The 25,611-nt window shown below is 33.8% G+C and overlaps 1 protein-coding gene across 1 annotated transcript in view; it reads left to right on the top strand.

Annotated features, from left to right (window-relative positions):
* LOC107754086 (junction plakoglobin-like) overlaps window positions 1-25,611 on the top strand; it is an 81,660-nt gene that overhangs the window by 20,869 nt on the left and 35,180 nt on the right. Inside the window, exon 2 of the mRNA XM_016570405.1 lies at window positions 21,427-21,464. Within this exon, the coding sequence (XP_016425891.1) occupies window positions 21,452-21,464 (13 nt within the window). The 5' untranslated portion in view covers window positions 21,427-21,451. The remainder of the gene's footprint in view (window positions 1-21,426; window positions 21,465-25,611) is intronic.

The following is a 25,611-nucleotide window of genomic DNA, read 5'->3' as shown; positions in this document are numbered from 1 at the left end:
GTTTTCTGGTGATTGCAGGTCAGTGTGTGTTGTGTAGTGAAAACTGTGATTTCTTCAAAGCACATTGTATTGCACAGATCCCTCAAAGTGGCAAAGAGAATAGTCGTCAGAGCCGTAGCGCGAGAATAAGACATACTGATATTTTCCGCCGTTTACAGTAGCCTGGCTTGTCCAATATTATCTGCTACACAGTCCACAGTCATTTTCTGGTCAATAGAAGCAAGGTCACTGAAGTTTGTTCCATCTGTATCCTCAGTCATATGCACATCCGCTGCACACTTTATCAGCCTGTGGTTTCTACACTATCTGCTCCTGTCCTGCATGATATCTACAGCTGCTCCCGACCGGCACCTGCCTGCTCCTGTGCTGCATATTCCAGAGCTGTGAGTGAGTGATGAGGGAATGTAGCCATGACATTTCCATGATTGATGTGTATGAGTTTGATGAAAACCTTTTTTTTTTTTTTGTAAATCAAACGTTACTAGTCAGAATTCTATTTCAAATTTCAAAAAGGAAGTAGATTTAAAAGAACTTCATGTGACTGTAATTTGTTAAGACAGATTTTTTTGTGTGTGTGTTTTTTGGAAGAAGCTTGCCTATAGGCTGCATTTATTTGAAACAATAAAATTGTGAAATATTATTATAATTTAAAATAACTGTTTTCTGTTTGAATATATTTTAAAATGTCATTTATTCCTGTGATGCAAATAGGGATATGCCGGTATCAAATTTTCATGTTGCGATTAATTGCTAATGCTTTTATCACGGTATACGGTATTATCACGGTATTGGAATTTAGTTTTTAAAAAGTGCTGTCATAATACAGTATAACAGGTTTAATAACTTTTTTCTTGTAACAAAAATAACTGAACATTTAAATGCAATAAAGCAATACAGAAATGTATAAAGTTAAAAGTTTTACACAGATTAAAGTGCAAAAGAACTATAAAGACCAATAGGTATCTGACCAGTTGATGGGAAAAGTATTCTTAAAATGCATTCAAAATTCGAAATAATTTGTAATATATAATTATTCACGTATTTAGAAGTGCCCAAGATAACAATATCGTGCATATTCATTACCGTGATATATCGCATTACCGAATACCAGCACAAGTCTAGATGCAAAGCTGAATTTTGAGCAGCCATTACCCCAGTCTTCAGTGTCACATGATCATTCATATGAATGAGTTTTTTGGGGTTTTTTTGTAAATCAAAGGTCACTAGTCAGAATTCTAATTAAAATTTCAATGTAAGGAAGTAGGTGTAAAAGAACTTCATATAACTGTAATTTAAGACAGATTTTTTTTGTGTGTTTTTGGAAAAAGCTTGTCTATAGGCTGCATTTATTTGCATAAAAATACAGTAATAATTAATATTATTATGAAATATTATTATAATTTAAAATAACGGTTTTCTATTTGAATATTAAAATGTAATGTATTCCTGTGATGCAAAGCTGTATTTTCAGCATCATTACTCAGCATCATTACTATTAATCTTTTTTGAGTAATTATAATTTTTTTATTATTATCAATGTTGAAAACTGCTTAATATTCTTGTGCAAACAGTGATACAATTTTTCAGGATTCTTTGATGAATAGAAAATTTGAAAGCACAGCTTTTATTTGAAATAGAAATATTTTGTGACATTATAAATGTCTTTACTGTCACTTTTGATCAATTTAAGGCATCTTTGCTGAATAAAAGTGAAAAAAGAAGTGTAGTGTAGATGGAGATAGTGTAGATAGAATACTTCCACTTCCTGTCATTCCCATTAAATTACAATTTAACTTCCTGTGTAGTGTGGTCAGTTAAATTCAAATTCACACTCATGAATTGAAAGTGAGCCAATTCTTCAATTCGGCACAGAATTTGGCACAGTAATGCTGTGTGTGTGTGTGTGTGTGTGTGCATGTGTGTGTGGATAGATAGATAGATAGATAGATAGAGTATAATGCATTTTAATATGTAGTATGTTATGTTATAGTAAGTTAGATTTCAGTGGTTTTGATTTGTGAATCAAGCTGTGTTTTCTGTTAAATGTCCTTGTCAGGTGTAATGAGTTTAGCATGACGACATTTTACCGTTTTTCATTTAGATGAATGAGAGCGCTAACGGATAGCTTTCTCAGTGTATTACAGACATCCTTGGTCGAGTCGCTCAAACATAATGTAGAAAGCCCAACAGAGCCACAGTGTTTACACTTAGAGACACACTTTCCTTCAAATGAACCAGTTCTGATAGTAAATTACATCCCAAAATTAGGTTTAAAAAAATCAGTTTTAAGCAGTTTTTTGTACTCTGTTGGTGTGCAAAAGTGGTAGAAAAATAGGGAACAACACACCAACTCCTTTTTAGCATGAATTAGACCATTAGACTGTGAAAAAAAAAGAGTTTTCGAAGTTCTTGGAGTTTTTGTTATGGCTCTGCACAGGGCCGGACTTACCCATTAGGCAAAGGTCGGCGACCGCATTGGACCCCCAAAAGCCAAGGGCCCCTTAAAATGCTTTTCATATGCGAGATGCGCGTGGACACGTGAACAGTTTACGGTGTTTATTACCATGACAACCAGCTGTGCATCCGCGTTGAATGTGCTTCTTGTGTATCCTGCATGTAGCAAATGTAAATATCATGCATCTGAAGCTGCAATTAAATATTGAGCAATATTGAGTGCGTATTATGTGTTTATTGTTTTAAATGCCGCTTACTCATTTATGAGAAAGACGCATAAGCAGTTACTTTTTTGGTTGATATAATCCTTAGGTGTGTAAATGTATAATTTCCTTTTCATTATTTTTTCAGTTTCATTTAAATTTGTAGTTAAATAACTACAATAATCCCGTCTGCAGTTTTTGTGCAGACCAGGGGCGGTTCTGTAAATCAATTGCTATTTCGTGGTCTACAACATGAAAGAAAGCCAAAAATGTACATGAAAAATGTAGAAACACTGGGCACAACTATGGGGCACCATTGTGCAGCAGCAAGCATCACAACAACAAAAAACAACCTCAAGGTTGATCCAGGTAAATGTGTGCAAATGTACAGGGCCCCATTCCTATATTTTGCCTGGGGCCCCCAATTCACTAAATCCACCCCTGGCTCTACACGCATGTTTTCCTTTTCCACCTCTTCGGAGCAGCAGGGGGAATCCCTTTTAAATCCTCATTAAGCTGTTTTCACTATAACTATGGCACAGCTGATTGAGAATTAATTCGCCTCATCTTCAGTTTACTTGATCGCGTTTGGCTGCTCACCTAGCTCGATTTTCCTCGCTGATCTCTGTAGTAAGAGGCTGGTAGGACGTGCTGTGCAGGGTAATTACCATATAGGTTAAGAGCAAGGAGACTCGTTTATTTTAAAACGATGTTTGCCTGGGAAACTTTGCAGGCTGGCCCAATATGTAGGCCTATATTAATATCTATACCTATTTTCACTGGTGAAACCACTCTGGCATCACAAATCCATTTGTTTGGTCAACAATCCCGGCATCTTCACAGGTAAAAGGTGCAGGTAATTTCTCCGTCTGCAAAGCTCCCTCTGAAATGTAGCTGTTACAGGCAGAATGACAGAAACACACTTTGGAGACCTAGGCAACATGCTTTCATAGCCCTGTCAAACCAATCAAATGCCTCACGCAGTGCTGTAGAAAATGGCAAGAGAAGTGGTGATGATTTGAGAGCTCCCGGTGTGATCATTCAGCGTAGACCTGGTTTCGACAGGTTTGCAATGATGGCGTATACTGTGTGCTTGCCAAACCGGTCTTATCTGGGCTAAAGGAAGCTAGAGGCGAGATTGATCAGAATCAATATGAGAGTCTGGTCTTTGGACGTTTGGTTTTGTTGTACATTCAGTTCACTTTGGATGATAATGTTAATAGAAAATATCTTATGCAGCAAGCTGAACTGCATGTTTTTATTGGGAAAGAGATGATATTGAACATTTCAATTTGTCTAGTGCATGTGTTTTTGACGTTTTTTTTTTTTTTATAAGGATGCCCAAGTATTATATATTCCTGTATAAAGAGGCAAAAAATCAAAACAATATTATCTGGAAAGCATTTATTATTTGAAGTTGACAACATATTATTATTCTCTGCCCGCTTTTAGAGTAATGTTAGCTGCATAATCCTGAATACTAACATTTCCAATTTAGTTAAGCTTTATTATTATAGTGCATTTTGCAAAAAAAAAAAAAAAAAGGAAGAATGTAAGATTTTCGACCATTCTTTAGAAAGCAGAATGGAACCATAATATGATTAAATACAATTAAATATGTTAAAGTTTTTTTAAGTTTGGGGTTAGTAAGATTTTATTTATTTATTTATTTGAAAGAAAAAATATTTTTTTCAATTTTATTTAGCAAGGTTGCATTAAATAGATCAAAAGTGAGACATACTGTATATAGACATTTAAATAAAAACATAATGTTACAAAAGATTTCAGTTTCAAATAAATGCTGTTCTTTTGAACTTTCTATTTATCAAAAATGAATGATTTCTAAAGGATCATGTGACACTGAAGACTGGAGTAATGATGCTGAAAATTCGGCTTTGCATCACAGGAATAAATTACATTTTATAATACATTCAAATAGAAAACAGTCATTTTAAATAATAATAATATTTAAAAATTTTACTGTATTATTGATCAAATTAAAGCATAAGAGACTTTGACTACATTTAAAAACATAATAGCCTTACTGACCCCAAACTGTGTGAATTTTTTATTAATATGTTAATCCACAGCCTTACAACTATAATTAGCTTCAGTCAGAAACCAGGTGACCAGGCTGCGAAGACAACCTCACCTTTGCGCCATGTAAAACTGACCCTCATTGTTTTTATTGGCACAATAGAGTTTATCCTTAACAGCCGGCCTGTCTTGGCGCTCGACTGTGTCATATCATTTCACCCTTGACAGGGTTGAAAAAGCACCATGCGAGAGCTTAGCGCCGCATTATTATGATGGACTTATGGCTGTCTTTTACGCGTATATGTCAAAGCTGCCTCAAGAGATGCCCGCTCTTGCGTTTGTTGCTTATATTCCCATCTAATGTTTGTTTGTTTCTTTAATACGTCGTTGGAGACAGACCGGAGGAGCAGGCGATAAGGAAGAACGGCAAATCTCACCAGGCTCGAGCAAGGTTTGCTTTAATTAGCATGTGTCTCTGGCTGTATGCAGACACTGAGGGTCCCTGGCGTGTGTGTGCGACGACAGAGAAGGGAGGGATTGTTGTTTTTTTGTACATCCACGGTTCACTGTTTCACAAGCAGCAGCGGCGCATCTCCTTCATCCGCGTGTCTGCCCTCTACTTTCACACAGAGCCGCTAATGAGAGCGGATTATGAGGATGTGAGATGAAAGGCCTGTCATTTTTCTCCTGACGAGAGAACTTGCGTATGTGTGTGTTGAAGGTTTAATAGGTGATCCCAGTGCACCCAAACCGTTTTATGTTTACAGGAGCAAAGGGAAAGCCGATAGCTTCAACCTATTTGCAGGTAACACCATTAAACATGCCCTTGCTCCCTGATTTGGGCTCGACTTTGTATGGATGTGATGCACAGGTTTTTTTTCATGGGATCTTCAGTACGGTAAATCATCCCTGTGGCTTTTCCGCGGTTGGGAAATCTCTTTTCTTTGAAGTGAAGAAGCAAGGCAACGCTGTCGGCAGATGCACGTCTGTCTGAGCGCCAGCCTCCAGCTCTATGGGATTTTATTTTGTGTTTTTATAGTCTTTAAATAGCATTTTTTGCTTAAGCAGCCCAGGAGAGATGAAACCTGCTTTGTGGTGAAAGTGAAGAAAGAGACATTTAGATCCTCATTAAAGACTGTTACAAACTTTTGGAGAGGAAGTAGAATGGAAAATCATTGGAGTCCATGTGTTTCTGTCATGTTTTCCAAGAACAAGATCTAAACAGCCTTAAAACAAGATAAATTGAGAAGTAAAATTGAATTATATACTGAAACTGGTTTGTTAGAGAGTGTATTTTAAATCGTTATTTTTCATAACCCTTTGGCAAATTGTATTCCTCTTGTTTAAGCATCAACCGTACCAAATTGAGTGAGGTTTATGAAGAAGAAAACATTTTGCCACTGGTATGTGAAAAATAAACTTAATTTAAGTTGCATTCTATGAAAACAAGTCCTCATAACTTATGCAGTTTCTCTTGCCAACTAATTTTATCTAGCTTAAAGGTTTAGTTATTGCTACTGAAAAACACAACAGCAAAAAAAAAATAAAAAATGTATATATATATATATCTTATCGGTGTGTGTGTGTGTGTTTGTGTGTTTGTGTGTGTGTGTGTGTGTGTGTGCGTGTGTGTATGTGTGTATCTGACTTTTTTATGGCTCATTGAAAAAGGACTTGTTAAAATTCTGTTTTGCAGATCTATTTAATTTTTTTAATAAACATTAACTGAAATACTGTGTATATATATATATATGTGTGAACGTTTTGTTAAATAATAAAATAATTACAACTATACAAACTAAATATTATTACTATAAATAATTTATAAAAACTACACATTTAAAAAAAAGCACAAAACAAAATTACTAAAACTTTAAAATCTAAAGTAAAAAATAAAATATAAAATAAAATAATAAATATTAACAAAAACTATAATAGTATATCAATGATATTAAAATAATGAATAGTAAATACAAATGAATAATAATTAAATATAAAAACTATAAACTACTAAAACTGAAACTAAAATTAAAGTGAAAATAAAAATATAAAATAAAAATATTAACCTCAACTATCATAATATATCAATGATATTAAAAAAAATTAATAAAAAAAATTAATAAAAACTACATAAAAACACACAAAACAAAATTATGAAAACTTTACCTGTGTGTGTGTGTGTGTGTGTGTAAAGTATTAACAGAAACTACAATAATATGTCAATGATATTAAAATAGCACTGCTTCTGAGCTGCTGGCTCTTAATGTGGGTCTTTAACCTTGAGCTGTCCTCAGGAGAGCTTCACTTCCTGTGCTATTTGCACAAATCTCATTGAGGCCAGACTCTGAGATGGCATCTGAGTCTGGGCTTGAGGGTCACACCCCGTGATTCCTTCCCTGTGAAGTTTATTGCCATGCTTAGATTTCCAGATATCTCCACCTTCTGCCTTCAGAACAGGAAGCTGTGAGCTCTAGTTCCCCTGATGATGTGAGTTACACTCAGATGCTTGATAAAGACCCCAGAGCCCAATGAATTTCACAAAGATCTGTCAACATGATTGACGGCACATCACTGCAAAATATTATATTCTTAAAATGTGCCAGTGCTACAAGACCAAATGGAATTTCAAGATATATTTTTTTCTGAAAACAAGCATAGCAAGTTGTTTCTTATTGGTTTTAATGATTTTTTAAAGTATATTTACCAGAAAACAAGGCAGAATACTTATATGATGCTAAAATGTCATACTTTTTAATATTATTTGTCATTTTAATAGAATTTGTCATAGAATTGCAGACATTTGAAAACTATATATAAGCTGAATATATATATATATATATATTTATGTGTGTGTGTGTGTGTATATGTACAGTGGGTACGGAAAGTATTCAGACCCCCTTAAATTTTTCACTCTTTGTTATATTGCAGCCATTTGCTAAAATCATTTATGTTCTTTTTAGCAACATCATATGACCCCTTTAAATATGTTATTTAACTTTTTGCATACTTTTTTTTTTTTTTTTTTTAATATAATCCAGTATATAATCCATAAGTATCTGTGTACATAAGAATGAAGTGAAATTAGTGTTCAAATCCCTAGTGCTTAAATTTTGCGTTTGTCTGAGTTGCAGTAGACCCGGATAGACCCCGACCCTCAGATCCATTTTAATGAACACGTAATATGTTTACAGCTTCCGTTAGAGATGTTAAGCTTTTTATAAACCAGGCTCTTCTGAATTATGCAAATGAGCCTTTCTGTGGAATCATCTCCAATTAGAGAAAGCTACTTTACATTCCTTTAAAGAAATATTTGTACATCATTTGACACTCAGCAATTATGGGCCAATCTTACATCCTTTTAAAGAAAAACTACTGAGAAAATAGAAGTGTTTTATTTATTTATTTATTTTTTTTTACTATGGGCACTTTTGTATGGAAGCCCGTTTCCGCCACTGAATAAAAAATAAAAGAGGTAATTGTGACTTTTTATCTCACAATTCTGACTTTTTTTCTCAGAATTGCGTGATATAAACTCGCAATTCTGACTTTTTTTCTCGATTTTTTTTGCGAGACATAAAGTCGCAATTCTGAGAAATAAAGTGAGAACTGCGAGATATAAACTCACAATTCTGACTTTTTTTCTCACAATTCTGAGTTATAAACTCGCAATTCTGAGAACATATCAGTCTTTTCCCCCCCCTCAAAATTGGACTTTAACTCGCACTTTTAACTCGCAATTGTGAGTTTATATCTCACAATTCTGAGAAAAAAAGTCAGAATTGTGAGAAAAAAAGTCAGAATTGCGAGATATAAACTCGCAATTCTGAGAAAAAAGTCAGAATTCTGACTTTATAGCTCGCAATTGCGAGTTTATATCTCACAATTCTGTGAAAAAAAGTCAGAATTGTGAGATAAAAAGTCGCAATTACCTTTTTTTTTATTTTTTATTCAGTGGCAGAAACGGGCTTCCATACTCTTGTCCATGTGCACCTTTAGAAAGTAAACTCTCCTGAAGTACTCTTTTCACATTCTTATTGATTTACTGAATTTGAGATTAGATGAAAATGACATTTTTTGGGTCTGAAAAAAAAAAAACTGAATTTTCCTAAATTGTATATCCACTAATAATAATGTTCAACAGTGGATATGCATTTACTGGGAAACAAGTCTCATCTTAAATGATGCATTGTTTTAAATATAATTTTGTGATGGAAATGACATTTTGAGCATTTTTGAAATAAAATGGCTTCTTTGTCTTGATGAGGCTAATTTTATAGTTAGCATTTTGTTGTATACTAAATACAGCCATAAAAATAAACTTTTTTTTTTTTTAATGTTTTGCATAATTTAACAATTTCAGCTTTATTAGAAATGGTGCACTATATAAATATATTTGTATTATATTTATCTTAATTTTTTTCTCACATCACGTCACATCTTCTCTTGCTAAACAAGTATACTAACTTTTTTATAAATCTTTTTTCAATTATTTTATTTATTTATTTATTGCTGACAATTGTTTGTTGTAGTAGGAATGATGATACAACTATCTACAACTATTGTACAAGTTAGATATATTTTTATCAAAATTTTACAGATGTAATAATTACATTTTTTGTGATGATTCTCTTCACATTTTAAGTAATAAATATCATATCGATAAAAAGTTTCCAAGGCAGCTTTAATGTGCCTTTCATATTTCAAAACCATTGAAATCTGTTATTTAAGCATCCCTATAGATGTAAGTTTAATTTTGACTTTTACTTTCTATTTAAAAGAAAATAAATAAATAGAAATGTGGTCTCTGTTGAAGATCTGAGATGATCAACATCACAGCACTGAAACGGCCCTAATGAAAGCTGTTAATGATCTCAGATCTACAGAAGTGGACTGGCCTCTCAGGCACACAGTTTTTAATTGGTTTAGATCCTATCAGTCCGGCAGAAAGTTCTTTGTTACCTCATAAGAGCACTGACTAATTAAAACTGATATAGCATGTGGAGACCCTCCAGCAATGTTTAGCATTTTTACAACATTTAACGAAAATAAAGAGACATAAAAGCCATCAAGATAAACCTTTAAAGTTTGAATGTTAGGCTACGTTATGTAATGTCAGAATCTATAGCCTGTTTGAATATTCAAGGAAAATAAAACATAGCATGTTTAGGAATAGTTGACCCATAAATGAAAATTTGCTAAAAATGTACTCGCCATCAGGCCATCCAACATGTAGATGAGTTTGTTTCTTCATCAGAACAGATTTGGAGAAATGTTGCATTACATCACTTGTTCACCAATGGATCCTCTGTAGTGAATGGGTGCCGTCAGAATGAGAGTCCAAACAGCTGATAAAAACATCACAATAATCCACATCCAGTATGTCACTAACATCTTGTGAAGTGAAAAGCTGCATGTTCGGAAGAAACAAATCCATCAAGACATTTTAACTTTAAACCATTGCTTCTTGCCAAAACATGAGCCCATAATCCATAATAGGACTTCCTTTAGTGGAAAAAGTCCATCTCCTGTCGTCCTCTCACATCAAAATCCACCGACATATTTGTTTAGAAATGTTATGGACTATTTTCACTTTTAAACAGTGCTTGATCTGTGCATATTTCTCTCCGGATTCAGACTAGATGGCTTTTTCGCTGAAGAAAGCAATATTATACAGGATTCATGTTTTAGCTGGAAGCGACAGTTTGTAGTTAAAATATTTTAATGATGGATTTGTTTCTTACGAACACACATCTTTTCACTTCAAAAGATGTTAACTGATGGACTGGAGTGGTGTGGATTATTTGTGGATTATTGTGATGTTTTTATCAGATGTTTGGACTAGTGGTCGACCGATATATCGGCCGATATTTGGCATTTTTCAAATATCGGCATTGGCCGATAAGTTTTTCTGTTTGGCCGATGTGTTCGAGGCGGGACTTTTATTTTGACGGCACGGAGAACAGCAGCGCCTGAGCACACATTGCTCACATTCTCCCTCTTGTTTACTGTCGTTGTTAACAGTTCTGTCTAATACGGATAGAAGTCTGTCTAATAATCAGATAGAACGGTTAAACAAAGGAATTAATGTATTCAAAAGTATTATAACGATTGCTTTTAGCTTTTTCAGACCGATGAGCTTTGTAAAAATCGACGCGTTTCAAAATGGCGGGGCATAGAGGAGAAACAATAATGTACAGTATGTGGAAAATAATGTGTTTTTTTTACTTTAAACCGCATAAACACATTTCATTACACCAAATACACAAAATAATGTTCTTTTTAGCAGCATCATATGACCTCTTTAAATATCAATTAAAATAAATACAATTATATCGGCTTTATATCGACCATCGGCCACCCTGCTTTCCAAGATATCGGCATCGGCTGTCAAAAAAACAATATCGGTCGACCACTAGTTTGGACTCTCATTCTGACGGCACCCGTTCACTGCAGTGGATCCATTGGTGAACAAGTGATGCAATGCTAAATTTCTCCAAATCTGTTCCGATGAAGAAACAAACTCATCTATATCTTGAATGACCTGAGGATGAGTACGTTTTCAGCTCATTTTTATTCATGGGTGAACTATTCCTTTAATGTATAGAAATATGTGATGTGGAAGTACTGATCATTTGCACTCGCAGACAGTCGGATCAGTAGGTTCCTTAGTCTAAGAAAATGCTTACAATGTGCATAAATGATATATATTCTGTTACAGTTAATGCTTACCTATATTTTTATGAACGGTTTCTTATACCTTGACCATAGCAAATCAAATGCCATCCCGCGGAGCATATTTCTCAACTAAATTGGATTCATATCCAGAATCCAGTATACCATTTTAATGTTTTAGTTCAGCAAAGTACATTTCTGCAGTTAATGTCAGAGCAACCCTGAACATGAGAGAGTTGAAAATGACTAGATATTGAAGCAGTATAAGAAAAGGGAATGAACTCTATCAGGGAACACTGAACTGTGATTAATGCCGTTCAGAGACTTTGAGTTCTTCCTGTGAAATTCAGTACATAATCATTGAGATGATCCAGTATGTTGTGTATTTAAGAACAAGAACATCCCTTGACGTTTTTTTAGTGTCTCTTTCATGTTATTGAATTACAGTGATGTATTTCCCCCCTGATGGAAATGTGATGCTCCCGCTGTGGGTTAGTCATTAGAATGATTTCTGAAGGATCATGTGACACTGAAGACTGGAATAATGAAAATTCGGCTTTGCATCACAGAAATAAATTACATTTTAAAATATATTCGAATAGAAAAGTTATTTTAAATTGTAATCATATTTCACAATATTACTATTTTTTCTATATTTTTGATCAAAGCATATATAAAGTCACACTTGTGTATATGAGATATAAAGTGACAGCTGTGTTATTTTTTTAGCTTTTATTATTATTTTGCATTTGTAAATCAATACATTGAATCCAAAATCAAATAATGAGTTAAAGCTGATATTGCTTGCAGTTCATTCACCACTAGAAATGGAAAGGCAGGTTGAGGGCATTGCATTGTGGGATAATGGATTTCACACAGTATGCTTTGTAGTATACTTCACATTTTGGCAATTGTACTCTTAAATGTGAAGTTTCCAAAATGGGGTTTCACTAGTGATGCCAGAAGGACCATTTTTGGTTCCCCCAAGAACCTTTCAGTGAACAGTTCTTAAAATAAAAATTTTTTATTAGTGTGAAGAGCATTTTAATCATCTAAAGAATCTTTTGTGGAATGGAAAGGTTCCATGGATGTTAAAGGTTCTTCATGGAACCATCAATGCCAACAAAGAACCTTTATTTTATTGAGTCCAGTAAGACATCCAGGTTTTCATACTGTGCATAAGTAGTATGCTCTGTAATTTTTTGAAGTTGTAAATAGAACAAAGTTTATTGTAGTACCTTTGACAAGAAAATACAATTTCAGTCTTCCTACTTCCCATTTAGTTACTTGCCGTTTCTTTGTAACTATTTGTGAAATTTGCTAGCAGTTTCTGAGAAGAAATGTTTTCTAACATGTCATATCACCCTAATTTCTCATGCTCATATGCTCACATTACTGAGCGTGAGCACATATTCAAGCGGATCAGAAATTATGAATCTCTAGTAAGTATTGAGTGGCAGTCCAGCAGGGGAGCATACACACTGCGGAAATACTTCGAATGACTGTCATTAATATTACATTCTTATATGTATAGAAGCCATTAAGAGCGATAAACGCGTGCTTCTGACGCAGCTGAAAAGAGCTTATATAGGAATGCCGCGATAGGTGTCGTATTCCTATAGGTAGATGTGATCAGCTGAGAATCAGCTGATGCAAGCTTGACTCACGTGACCTGCCTAAACTAACGCTAACGCTTAATTTTTTCAGTGTGTAAATGTACTTCAGTAATAATAAATATTAGAGGCCGACCGATATGGGCTTTTTGGGGGCCGATACCGATATTAGGGAGTAAAAAAAGGCAGATATCGATATATCGATATATATTATAGTACAGTACCAGTTAAAGGTTTGGACACTTTCGCATTTGTGTGTCCAAACTTTTGACTGGTACTATATATAGAATACAGTATATACATAAACAGAATATAAACACATTTTTTTGCAATGATCACTCAAATGTGGTGATCAAATTTCAACTTTATTTCAACTCAATTCAACTTTATTTCGTTGAAAGTTTATTTCACTTCTTGTTAGCCTGAACAAGAGACATCCTTATTGAAGTGAAAGTGTTGGCTGGTGTCACTATCTCGCGAACATGGCGGCGGATCTCCACCAAATTCAGGGGATCCCTTCAGCTCGAGGAGCCCTCTCGAACGCCACCCTCCGGGATCGCCAGATTGGTCAGTGCCCGACTGCGAATTTAACCGCCCGTAACTCCCGGACCCCGGGGGCTATCGATGCAGGGGTGGTCTCATTCGAAAGGGGGCGAAGACATAAACTAGTTTTGGCGTTTGAGAGGGTTCCTAGAGCTGAAGGGTTCCCCAGAATTTGGTGCGGATCCGCCGCGCCGTTACGGAGATATGGCCGTTCAAATTTTCAATGGTATTCCAGCAAACAATAGAGCCCGCTCTGCTGGACAAACTACTTAATTACACCATTTACAAGCATTTTATCTGCGTTTTATGTTCTGTAAAAAAAAATTTCATATCGGTGGCATATTCGCCGATACCGATATATCTGCGACAGGCTCATATCAGCCGATAAAATTGGCGAAACGATATATCGGTCGGGCTCTAGTAAATATAGTTCGATATTCCAGCCACATGACTGTTCTTGAATGACCTGTTAAATTTATTTCAATAAATAGTCCATGTGAACTGGGAAACCAGCTTTCAGCTGATGTGCACTATGGAATATGTCTTTCCATGATACAGTATGTCCCCTATAAATTGGTTTAGAAGCTAATGTGAGTGAATCATCTTTTATCTTAATTATATAATGCTTTCTAATGGCTAGCATAACTGCATTAGTGAGTGGATGTTTTCTTATGTGTCAGAATGTTTTCTGCTGTAACGTTAGACCAAAGCCTCACTGCATTTACACAGTTTTTATCACAACAGATGTTCGATTGCACCATCAGGTAACTCAGCTCTTGGAATAAATTTACATGTAACCGTGTAGATCAGTCATTGCACCTTTTGTCGTAATAGTCAGTTGTGGTTGGCGTTTCTCATGACTTCCTGTCTAAGTGTTGGAGCGTGGAGTGCAGGTGACTTTGTAATTCGAGTCCTGGCGTGAGGTGACTCACGGTATCATCAGCTGCGCTCCAGGAGTCTGGCAAAACCTCGCTGGCTCCTGCAGATCCTCCTGCCAAGCTCCTGTCGTGAATTCGATTTTCTCAGCCCTGCTGAGAAGCTGAAAATATGTGAACATGTACAGATGTTTCTATCAGCACGGCTCTGTCAAACTGAGAGGCTTTTGAACACAAACCTGCATTTAATTGCCATTTAACATGGGCTTTTCTTCTAAAGCAACATGCTATGCACTAATTGAAAGGACAATTTGTTTAACCTCGGTCTTTGCAGTCTGCATGAAAACAAAATTGGCCTTATAAACTTTCTTAATACATCTTGTTGTGAATGATTCATTGGTGCATGATATACCAAAGTAAACAATGTTTGTCTTCGCAGTCCTTTATCAAAATGTATTAATGACATCATGCATCCCTGTTATTTTTCAGAAACCTCTTTTCACAATCCAATCAATTCCTGATCGATAATATCAAGCCCCATCTGACATTTTTTTTCCTCATTGATATGTTACGCAAGTAAATTGGGTTGTGAACACTATTTCTCTTGAATTTAATGGTGACCTTTGTCTTTTTTACAATGTTAAAATAATTTCTCCTACACAGTGCTTTTAGTGTTATTTATATACTATTAGATATGTGGGGGCGTGTTCGAACGAGCCGTTTTAGGGGGGTGTGGCTGACTCTTAACTTTTATAAAGAATATCTCTTTGGATTTGAGACTTTAGTCTTTGCAAATTTACAGATCTTCTTTATGCACCAAGAGCTTGTAACACTCCAAAGAGAAAGGAAAAAATGAAATCGCATCATATGACCACTTTAATATTTTGAATTAGCTTTATTTTTTATATTTTCAGTTTTCAATGTAATGTTAGTTGTAAGTTATTTTATTGTATTATAAATATTCTGTCATTTTTATTTTTAAAAATATTTATTTTTAGCTTTATTTTTATTTCACTTTTAGTAATTGTAGTACTCAAGCTTAAAGTTATTTATTTAGTTGCCATTCAACATTTCTATATTTTTTTTTTGGCTATTTTTTTTAATTATTATTAAATATTTAAAAATACACACACACACACACAAACCACCACAAACAAGGAACAGATACTGTCAGCACGGCTTATAAATATTGTAAGTATCAAAATGACATATTAACATCATATAGAAATGACACAAGCAACATGACAACATTTATTTATCAGAAAAACTGTTGTAATCTATTGTTGTTTCTATTGTAATATATTGTAATCGTGACTAGTTGACATTTTTGTTTTAGTAATTTTGTCATGTGCTTTTGTCATTTTTGTATATACAGTATATATATATATATATATATATATATATGTAGATATATTTCTAATTAGCTTCATTGTATTTTTGTTTCAGTTTTAGTCATCATTTTAGTACTTCAGCCCAAACTTATTTCACTTAGCTCAGTTAGCAGCCAATTCTAATTTTTGTTAATGTTTTTTTAAGTTAGATTTTTTCATTATAGTATTTATATTTTATTTTAATTCAGCTTCATTTAAATTGCTAAAAATAATTTTTAATAGTTTTAATTTTAGTTAACAATAACAACACTGATCCAGTTGATGTTTAGGCAGTCCCAGATGTCAGCTTCTGGTCAACTATAGTCATCCAGCAATTGACAAGTCAATTAGATTTAATCTTTCCTTATTTTTAGGAGTAGTCCAATAGTTATTCTGGCAACCGAATGATTCGTTCATTTTGAAAATGTATAGTTTTGCGCATCAATACAACATGCATTATAGTTTAACATTTACTGCTACATGTAATGAGTTTTATCTTATGCTTAAATCCTCACACACATGCATTCACATGACATTTTGCTGGTGGACTCTCAAATACGAATCCGCCTCGACACTTGCATAGTAAACACGAAGTACAGCAGCGTGTTGCCAGAAGTCAAACAGCAGCTGACAGGTCTGCTGCTGCTGCAGTGTTCAGTGTCAAGTGTCCTAAATACAGCAAAGACCCTTAGGTTTATCTGGTGTGTGTGTGTGTGTGTGTGTGTGTGTGTGTGTGTGTGTGTGTGCGTGTCAGGATCACAGGCAGCTATTGTAACTCCAGAACAATGGCGACAGTGTAAACAGGTAGTGTCTGATGAAAAAAACAGACTGAGACCTTCTCAAAGCATTAATCATCATCAGAGGTGTTGTCTTCTGCAGGAAGTTGTGGAGAAAGAGATATATTACATTGACTCGGACAGACCTTGGCCTTCTTCAGGACAATGGTCAAAAAATAGACACTTCCTTTCTTTATTTTAGACCTTTCCACTGCAGTCTGTCCCTCACATCCAGAGAAAACGTTGTCTCACATTCTGTTTAAAGCTTACTTTATAATTTTTTTCCTTTTTAAAATTTTTATTTTATTTAATAACATTTTATTTTATTTGTATTTTTTGTTAAAATACTATATATGCAGAGACAATCCATTTATGTTTAGTAATCAGGCATGTGATCTGCCTAATAATAATAATAATAATAATAATAATAATTGTATGATATTATTATTATTATTTTAAATAATTAATTAATTAAATCTGTAAAGAAATATATTACCATTACTATTTTTTCAACAATAACAATAATAAGAATACTTTTTATTTTACAGTATTAATATATTATTATTGCAATAGTAATATATTTCTTTTATTATTATTATTTTAAATAATTAAAATTAAATCAATAAAGACATATAGTATTTAATAATAATAATATTAATTTACAGGAAAAAAATAGAATACTAATATTTGTGGCTTAATTTTTTGTGGCTTAAATCTTAATTTCTTTGATTTAGTTTTTATTTTGGTAGAAAAACTGCAGGCCTTTAAAGCTTTAAAGCTTTTTTTGCAATTCTCATGTTGGAAAAAGCTGTATATAAAAGTCATAATGTGTAATACATAATTTTTCATTGTTTTGTTTGTTTTGAGCATCCTGACTGTCAACTGCTTTAGTTTGGGGAATTTTGCTGGGTTGTTTCAACCCAACTTTGGGTCAAATATGGACTAACCCAACTTTTGGGTCAAAAATGTAATGTAAAAATTTAACCCAACGGTTGGGTTAGTCCATATTTGACCCAAAGTTGGGTTGAAACAACCCAGCATTTTTTTTTTGAGTGTAGTGGCAAAAAGATTACACACATCACCTTTAAATTGGTTAGTCTTCTTCAAGATTTGATGTCAGGAATTTGTCCAGACCATGTCATTTTGAATGAAATCAGCACTCATGCAAATTAAGCTCTCATGCAAATTACTCTGAAATTACTCTGCTGTCACTAATAAATTACTGTCCAGCAGCTTTTCTCAATGATTTTCAATAGATATGCTTTTTTACTTTAATTTACTCTTGACACAGACATGCCTGTAAAGTCACTCTATATGCATATTCACAAAATATGCGTCACTCAACTCTAAATGAAAAGTTTGAGCCTGGCCAGGAGCCTTTAGAAATGAAATGTCACTGTGTTCTGATTAGGATGGTTTTGAGTGAGTTGGAGAGCATTTTTGCTCATATCCCTGAATTTGAAACCATAGTTGGGACCCTGTATGCGACATCTCATTTTTGAGATGAAAGCACTCAAGTATAATTTTCTTCTTCGGCGCTGCCATCCTGATCACATGTGCTAGTAGCTATAAATACTCAAAGCTCACAGAATTCTGTCTGCATTCGTTAACAAGGTATTATAGGAATAGTTTCTGTCAATTCTGTCATCCTTTACTCACCCTCATGTTGATCCAAACCGGATGACTTTCTGTTTAATTTTTATTTTGTGGAACACAAAAAGAGATGTTTTGAAGAATGTTCATGCAGCTTTTTTGTATAGGAATAGTTCACCCCAAAGTGAAAATTTGCAGAAAATGTACTCATCCTCAGGCCATCCGAGATGCAGATGAGTTTGTTTCTTCATCGGAAGAGATATGGAGAAATTTAGCATTACATCACTTGCTCACCAATAGAAAAACACCTTGATGATGCATTTGTTTTGTTGCTTTCGCTTCTCATGAAATTAACTGATGGACTGGAGTCGTGTACATTACTTGTGGATTATTGTGATGTTTTTATCAGCTGTTTGGACTCTTATTCTGACGGCACCCATTCATTGATCCATTGTTGAGTAAGTGATGTAATGCTAAATTTCTCTAAATCAGTTCAGATGAAGAAACAAACTCATCTACATGTTGCATGGCCTGAGTGTGAATACATTTTCTGCAAATTTTCATTTTTGGGTAAGCTATTCCTTTAAAGTCTTCTGAAACTTTTTTTTTTTTTTAGGAAATTTAAGTCATTGTACAGTACAACCTTTCGTAATCAACGATGTACAACCTTCATATCAACCTTTTAATTTTTGGATGAACTGTGCCTATTAAACATGGTAATTTGATGTAAAATTCAGTGGAATAAGGAAGACACGATGCACACATCGCCTTAAGCCTTGTTAACCCAGAAAACATTTTTTTTTAAATTAATCAGTGCATGCATAATTATTGGGTATTTAATGCCTACTAGGCTTTTCCAGTGTCGTGGCTGCTCATTATTTTAAGATATCTTCCTCTTTTCATCAGTTTTAAGGTGTGTTTTTTTGACTACTTGAGTGTCGAATCTAACTACAGTTGACCAGGCGGACTCAGTGTGTGTGTGGTTTTGTATGTTGATGTGATTAATGAGTGTGGAAAATGCAGGGCACGTGGTGTCATAACAGCAGTTAGCAAATCCCCATATGCCGTATGAAACTGAGGGACAGCGGCAAACTGTACACATACTTGAATGTTTTATTAAGAGAAGCTGAAGACAAGAAAAGGGCAAGAGCAAGATATAGGAGAGAATACTAAACAGGCTCCTTTTTAAGCTGGATTCCATTTAAATCACAACAATAGAAGGAAACGGAAAAAAAAAAGGAAAAAATAAGATCTTGTAAGATGTGGTACCATAAGGAAGTAGTTCAAAGAGGTAAAATGGATTAGTCACTGCTTTTATGAAAGAAATGGTCTTTTCTTGTTTCACTTTTTGATGATACGCTCTTGCAAGTGTTTCTATATTCTTATTAAAATTCAGCTCCTTGTCTTCGTTTCTGCATCACTAATACGAGAGAGAGCATCTAATTGTACCTAGAGTTATTTTTGTGCATTAGGATTTGAAGATATTGGCAGTCGGAAATCGAAATGTTCTTTCTATCACACCGTTTTATAAAGGTCAAGAAGTTGTCATAAAAGCCAATGAATTGTAACTGCTGCTAAAACTATATAATGCCTTCAATAATGCATTACGTTTAGTGGTATTTTATGTGGGGCTCTAAAGAAAGCAACTGCTACGCATGACAAGCAATTTCGTTCTTTTATAATTGTTGTTATACATTTTTAATTATATAATTGCTGTTCATTTTGGTGTTATTAATGTAAAAACTATACAATTTAATAGTAACTATTATAATTAAACAACAGATTTTATTTTAATATTTTTATTTTAATAAAAAATTTATTTATTAATAATCACTATACATTTTTAATCACTTATCACAGTTATTTTCAGTGTTATTCATGTAAACTACATGCTTTAATAAATATTATAATTAAATAGTAAATGCAATATGATGGATTGCAGCTTTAAATGGGGGCTCAAACCCTCCTGGTTCGAATAGTTGAGGTTCAGATTTGATGAGAAATAAAATATTGTAAATGCATGAATACAGAACTTTTCTCACTATTTGTTTGCAAGGATGGTGACATTCTTGTGAACGTGTCATTCATGATTTTTCCATGTCGATTCCATATGGAGTGTTCTCTACACTGTAAAAAATTATCGTGAATTTAACGGTAAAAGACTGTAAAAATGCTACAGTAAAAACCTGTTAAATGGTTAACGGTAAATTCCCCTGCTATATATGGTGAAAAACTGGACATTACATGTATTGGACATTAATTTTACAGTAGTATACGTTTTTATACAGTAGACCGTATAATTTACAGTGAATAACCGTAAATTGACATTCCCAGAATTCCCTGCGTTACATTTAAAATTTGATGTTTTTTTTGTTGAATGTTTCTTCTTAGTTTTTTCCTTTCAGTTTTGTATATTAGGGTTGTGTGTCACACCTAATGTTGTTAAATGAATGTTAATTGCATTATTTCAGTTTCATGTGTGTAACTTTTATGGTGTTTAGTGTTTGTGTGAATGACACTGTGCACCTTATTATTTAAAAGCTGCTTGTGATGGGCTTTGGTTCATCATGTGACTTTCTCATCACCACCTGCATTTGGTGGTTATCAGTGTATTACAAAGGTACAAAAAAGATTTCAGTACTTCAATAGGTTGGTATATTAACATTATATCAGTTAATGAAATTACGATATTTAACTGTAAATTTAAATTAAAACCGTAAAACCTAAAACGTTGCTACCGTATTTTTTACGGTAAAATTCCTGCAACCACAGCGGCCGTTTTTTTTACTGTAAATTTTACAGAAAGTTTTTTTACAGCATACCACTTAATTTCATGGCTCAGAGCTGTCTTTGCTCCTGAAGTGGGTTCAGATGAAGGTGTCATCTTTATTCATCATGCCTCTTGAACGGTCCTCACCTCCAGTCATATCTCTGCCTGTGGTCTGTGCTATGAACATGAACGAGGCAGGTATTAAAAACAGACTCTTGAGACCCTCAGTCCTTGAGAATATATACTGTAAACTGTAGGTCCCATCAAGTTGCCCTGCTCAGACTGTGAACTACAAATGAAGCATTGAAATTCCACTTTGGGGAAGCTGCTATGATTTGTGCAATCGTTCTATGCAGTAGTTTTATAAATAGCATTGCCTGCTCACTATTTTTAAGTCCCAGTGGTGCTTTTCCCTCTAAACTGGTGCATGCTGTCACTTCACATTGCAGATCACTGCATTCATAGTGCATCCCTCTTGTTCTCTATGCAGTCTAAGACTTTTCTCCATGTTTCATCACAGGTTGAATTAAGGCTGGACAGTGGTGATGTCACTGCAAAGTAAGTTTAATCATTTAAGAATTGCTAAGTTTCATGTTTGAAAATTGTACTTTTAGATTAATATATTTTCTTGAACTGACCTTTTTGTTGTTATACAGGACATATTATAGATGTAAAGTGGCAGGTAGATACAATAGAATCCAAAAGTCTGAGACCACTTGTAAAAATGCTCTGTTTTGCAATTTAATGTGATTTCAAATTAATACAAATTAATAAATTATATTATCAGCATAAACAATTAAGTGAATAAAATTAGCACAAATCTCATTGTCACAGTATTTGATTATTTCCTCCTTTATTTAATAAGAGCAACACTTAAGCTGCATGTAAAAACATTGATTTCACATGGTCAGTGTCACTAATTTGCTTATTATTGACTTAAAAATTTATTTACTTAATGTTTTATAGTTTGTTTAATGTTGTAATTTAATTTAATGTTTATATATACACAACCATTAAATTAAATGATATTATGATTATTATTATTACAATTATATATTATATTGATAATATCTTGGATGATTTTATCGAAATAACAAGCATTTGTGTGTGTGTGTGTGTGTGTGTGTGTGTGTGTGCGCGCGCGAATAATAATAGTAATAATAATAAATAATATGATTATTATTATTATTATATTAACAGTTCATGTAGTCTTTAATTGTATAATATTTTGATAATATGTTTGATAATTCTATAAAAATTACAAGCATTTATATTATATTTATATAATATATTAATAATATATATGATCATTCTATCAAATGTACAAGCATTTATACACATCAAAATTCTATCAAAATTACAAGTATTAGATGTAAGATATTATTTACACATTAACATTAAATGTAACCTTTAATTGTATAATATATTGCTTACGAGTCAGAATTACCAGTGTTATACATAATATATATTATAAATATATTAACATTATATCACTGTAAAAAAAATTGTGCTGTAAAATATTGGCAGCTGTGGTTGCCAGCATTCTACTGTTAATTTACAACTCCCTACCGTTAATTTACCTTTTTTTAATCCTACCATTTTTACAGTAGGTTACCATAATAATACCATGTAAGGTGACTCATTTCATTTGGGAAACCGATTGCTTCAAACCATTCGAGTTTAAAAACTAGTATTTATACGGTGTTAGTACTGTGAACTTATTTTATTTGAGTCCACTAAAAAGGAACGTTTCTTAATATAAAACCGCAAACACTTAATGTGTAATAGTGAAATAATCAGAGCATGACTTTTACTCAAATCTCAAATGAAAGAGATCATCACTGCATCAGCAACTCCACAGTTACTGCCTTTAAATAAAGCAACATGCAGCAGAACATCAGTGTTTCTGGGCTCATCACTGACTTATGCACAGGCTCTACTCTTGTTGACCCACAACACTAAATTAAACTAACAGATCTCTCTTGTGCAAAAACACATAAATACGGTAATCTACTGGCAGCACGGTTGCCAGCATATTACTGTTTTTCTACAGTTTGTTGCAGTTTTAATTACGCTAATTTAATTAATTATTCTGTTTTTTTCATCTTGAAGCTTTAACCCTTTAAACCACACTGCAAAATCCTCAGTTTTATATAATAATTCTGTGTGTGTGTGTGTGATGAACACCTGCTGTTAACAAACAGAATCACTGAAGGAAAGAGAAACACAAGAACTACAACTGACTTTCAGCCTTAGATGAAATCAACTGAAATAAAATACATTAAATCTCTCGAGATCTCAGCAGAGGATGATTAAACAACTCCACGAACAGCATTACCAGCTTCACGCATTACTAACCAGATTGACTTGATTTCTGTCAGACGTCTACAGAAGCGCTTATTGAGAGTTAACAGAGGCTTAGATGTTGATGTTTTATTGTTTTATTTGACACTACCATGATGGTGATCAGTGTTTGCTTTTGTTGGGCTCTTACCCTTGACTTTTTAATATTAATTTTTCTTTGGTTGCTGTAACCGTGTTTTTAAATCACATTTGTTGTGGCAAAAAAGAGCAGAGAAAAATAAATCTGGTATTGTTTGTTATGTTTTGTTAATGGCATAATCATCATGTAATGCCTGAATCACTGATCTTATTCAGTGTCTCTTCCCTTACCGAAAGTAAATTATAGGAACACACCTTAATTTGTTACTGCCTTTAAATAAAGCAACATGCAGCAGAACATCAGTGTTTCTGGGCTCATCACTGACTTATGCACAGGCTCTACTCTTGTTGACCCACAACACTAAATTAAACTAACAGATCTCTCTTGTGCAAAAACACATAAATACGGTAATCTACTGGCAGCACGGTTGCCAGCATATTACTGTTTTTCTACAGTTTGTTGCAGTTTTAATTACGCTAATTTAATTAATTATTCTGTTTTTTTCATCTTGAAGCTTTAACCCTTTAAACCACACTGCAAAATCCTCAGTTTTATATAATAATTCTGTGTGTGTGTGTGTGATGAACACCTGCTGTTAACAAACAGAATCACTGAAGGAAAGAGAAACACAAGAACTACAACTGACTTTCAGCCTTAGATGAAATCAACTGAAATAAAATACATTAAATCTCTCGAGATCTCAGCAGAGGATGATTAAACAACTCCACGAACAGCATTACCAGCTTCACGCATTACTAACCAGATTGACTTGATTTCTGTCAGACGTCTACAGAAGCGCTTATTGAGAGTTAACAGAGGCTTAGATGTTGATGTTTTATTGTTTTATTTGACACTACCATGATGGTGATCAGTGTTTGCTTTCGTTGGGCTCTTACCCTTGACTTTTTAATATTAACTTTTCTTTGGTTGCTGTAACTGTGTTTTTAAATCACATTTGTTGTGGCAAAAAAGAGCAGAAAAAAATAAATCTGGCATTGTTGGTTATGTTTTGTTGATGGCATAATCATCATGTAATGGCTGAATTACTGATCTTATTCAGTGTCTCTTCCCTTACCGAAAGTAAATTATAGGAACACACCTTAATTTTTATGTTACCACCACTGTGATACTAGAGCAAATTAAGAAGCAGTACTAAAACTCAACACAAAAATAAAAGCGCATAGTAAGAATTAAAAAAAATAACTGGACAATTCAGCAGCATAATTTCTTCATGACAATGCATGCTGGGAGTCATGGATGAGTTGTGTACTGTGCTGGTACTTAGCATGCATTGATTGCGGCATGAAGCTTTTGATTGTCACCATTGTTGAGCTTCATATGCTGATTATTGATGTCTCCAATGATGTTGTAGTTCATAATGTTTTAAGTACAAAGTGTTTTTAAATCCTTCATATTTTCTGGTTGTCACAACAATGACATGGTTCTCATGCCGTAGAATCACTGGAATATCATAATCAAAAAATATAAATCAACACCCATACAATTAGACACTGAAGGAGATCAGTAAATCAGCAGAGTAGGGTTAGGGTTCATGATCATGACCACTAAAATAGCGAACATCATCAGATGAACAGTTTTTTTATGTATCTTAAATGCAGTTACAGCTGTTTAAAAAAAAAAACAATGTTCAAAAGTCAAGGGTCAGGAGCCCAACTAAAGCAAACACTTATCTCCACAACGGTAACTTCAAAGAAAACCGTAAAACATCATCATCGAAACCTCTGTAATTATCACTAAGAACTACTGTAGATGTCTGACAGAAATCAAGTCAGTCTGGTTAGTAATGCGTGAAGCTGGTAATGCTGTTTATGGAGTTGTTTAATCATCCTCTGTTGAGATCTTGAGAGATTTAATGTCTTTTATTTCAGTTGATTTCATCTAAGGCTGTGGCCAAAGTCAGTTAGTGTTCTTGTGTTTCTCTTGGTTCTGTTCTTGTTGTGTCTCTTTCCTTCAGTGAATCTGCTTGTTAACAGCAGGTGTTCTATATTAGTCCACTCATGTAGGGAATCGTGAATGAGGGTATAGGGTGTGATTTGGGACAAAGTCTCTGAGTGTCATCTTTGAGTGCTGTTAATTCACGGTATATTGTCATTTCTCGAAAATGACAAATATGACCCAGAATGCACTATTTTCTACGCTATATTACTGTTTTAATGGAAAACAGTATGTTACTATCATAATTTGGCTGGTTTTTTTTACAGCAATTTGTAACTATATATATATATATATATATATATATAT

Source organism: Sinocyclocheilus rhinocerous, unplaced genomic scaffold (genome assembly GCF_001515625.1).
Source record: "Sinocyclocheilus rhinocerous isolate Xijiao unplaced genomic scaffold, SAMN03320098_v1.1 scaffold612, whole genome shotgun sequence".
Taxonomy (NCBI): domain Eukaryota; kingdom Metazoa; phylum Chordata; class Actinopteri; order Cypriniformes; family Cyprinidae; genus Sinocyclocheilus; species Sinocyclocheilus rhinocerous.
The sequence above is the reverse complement of the archived record's forward strand: the minus strand, read 5'-3'. Positions and strand labels throughout refer to the sequence as shown.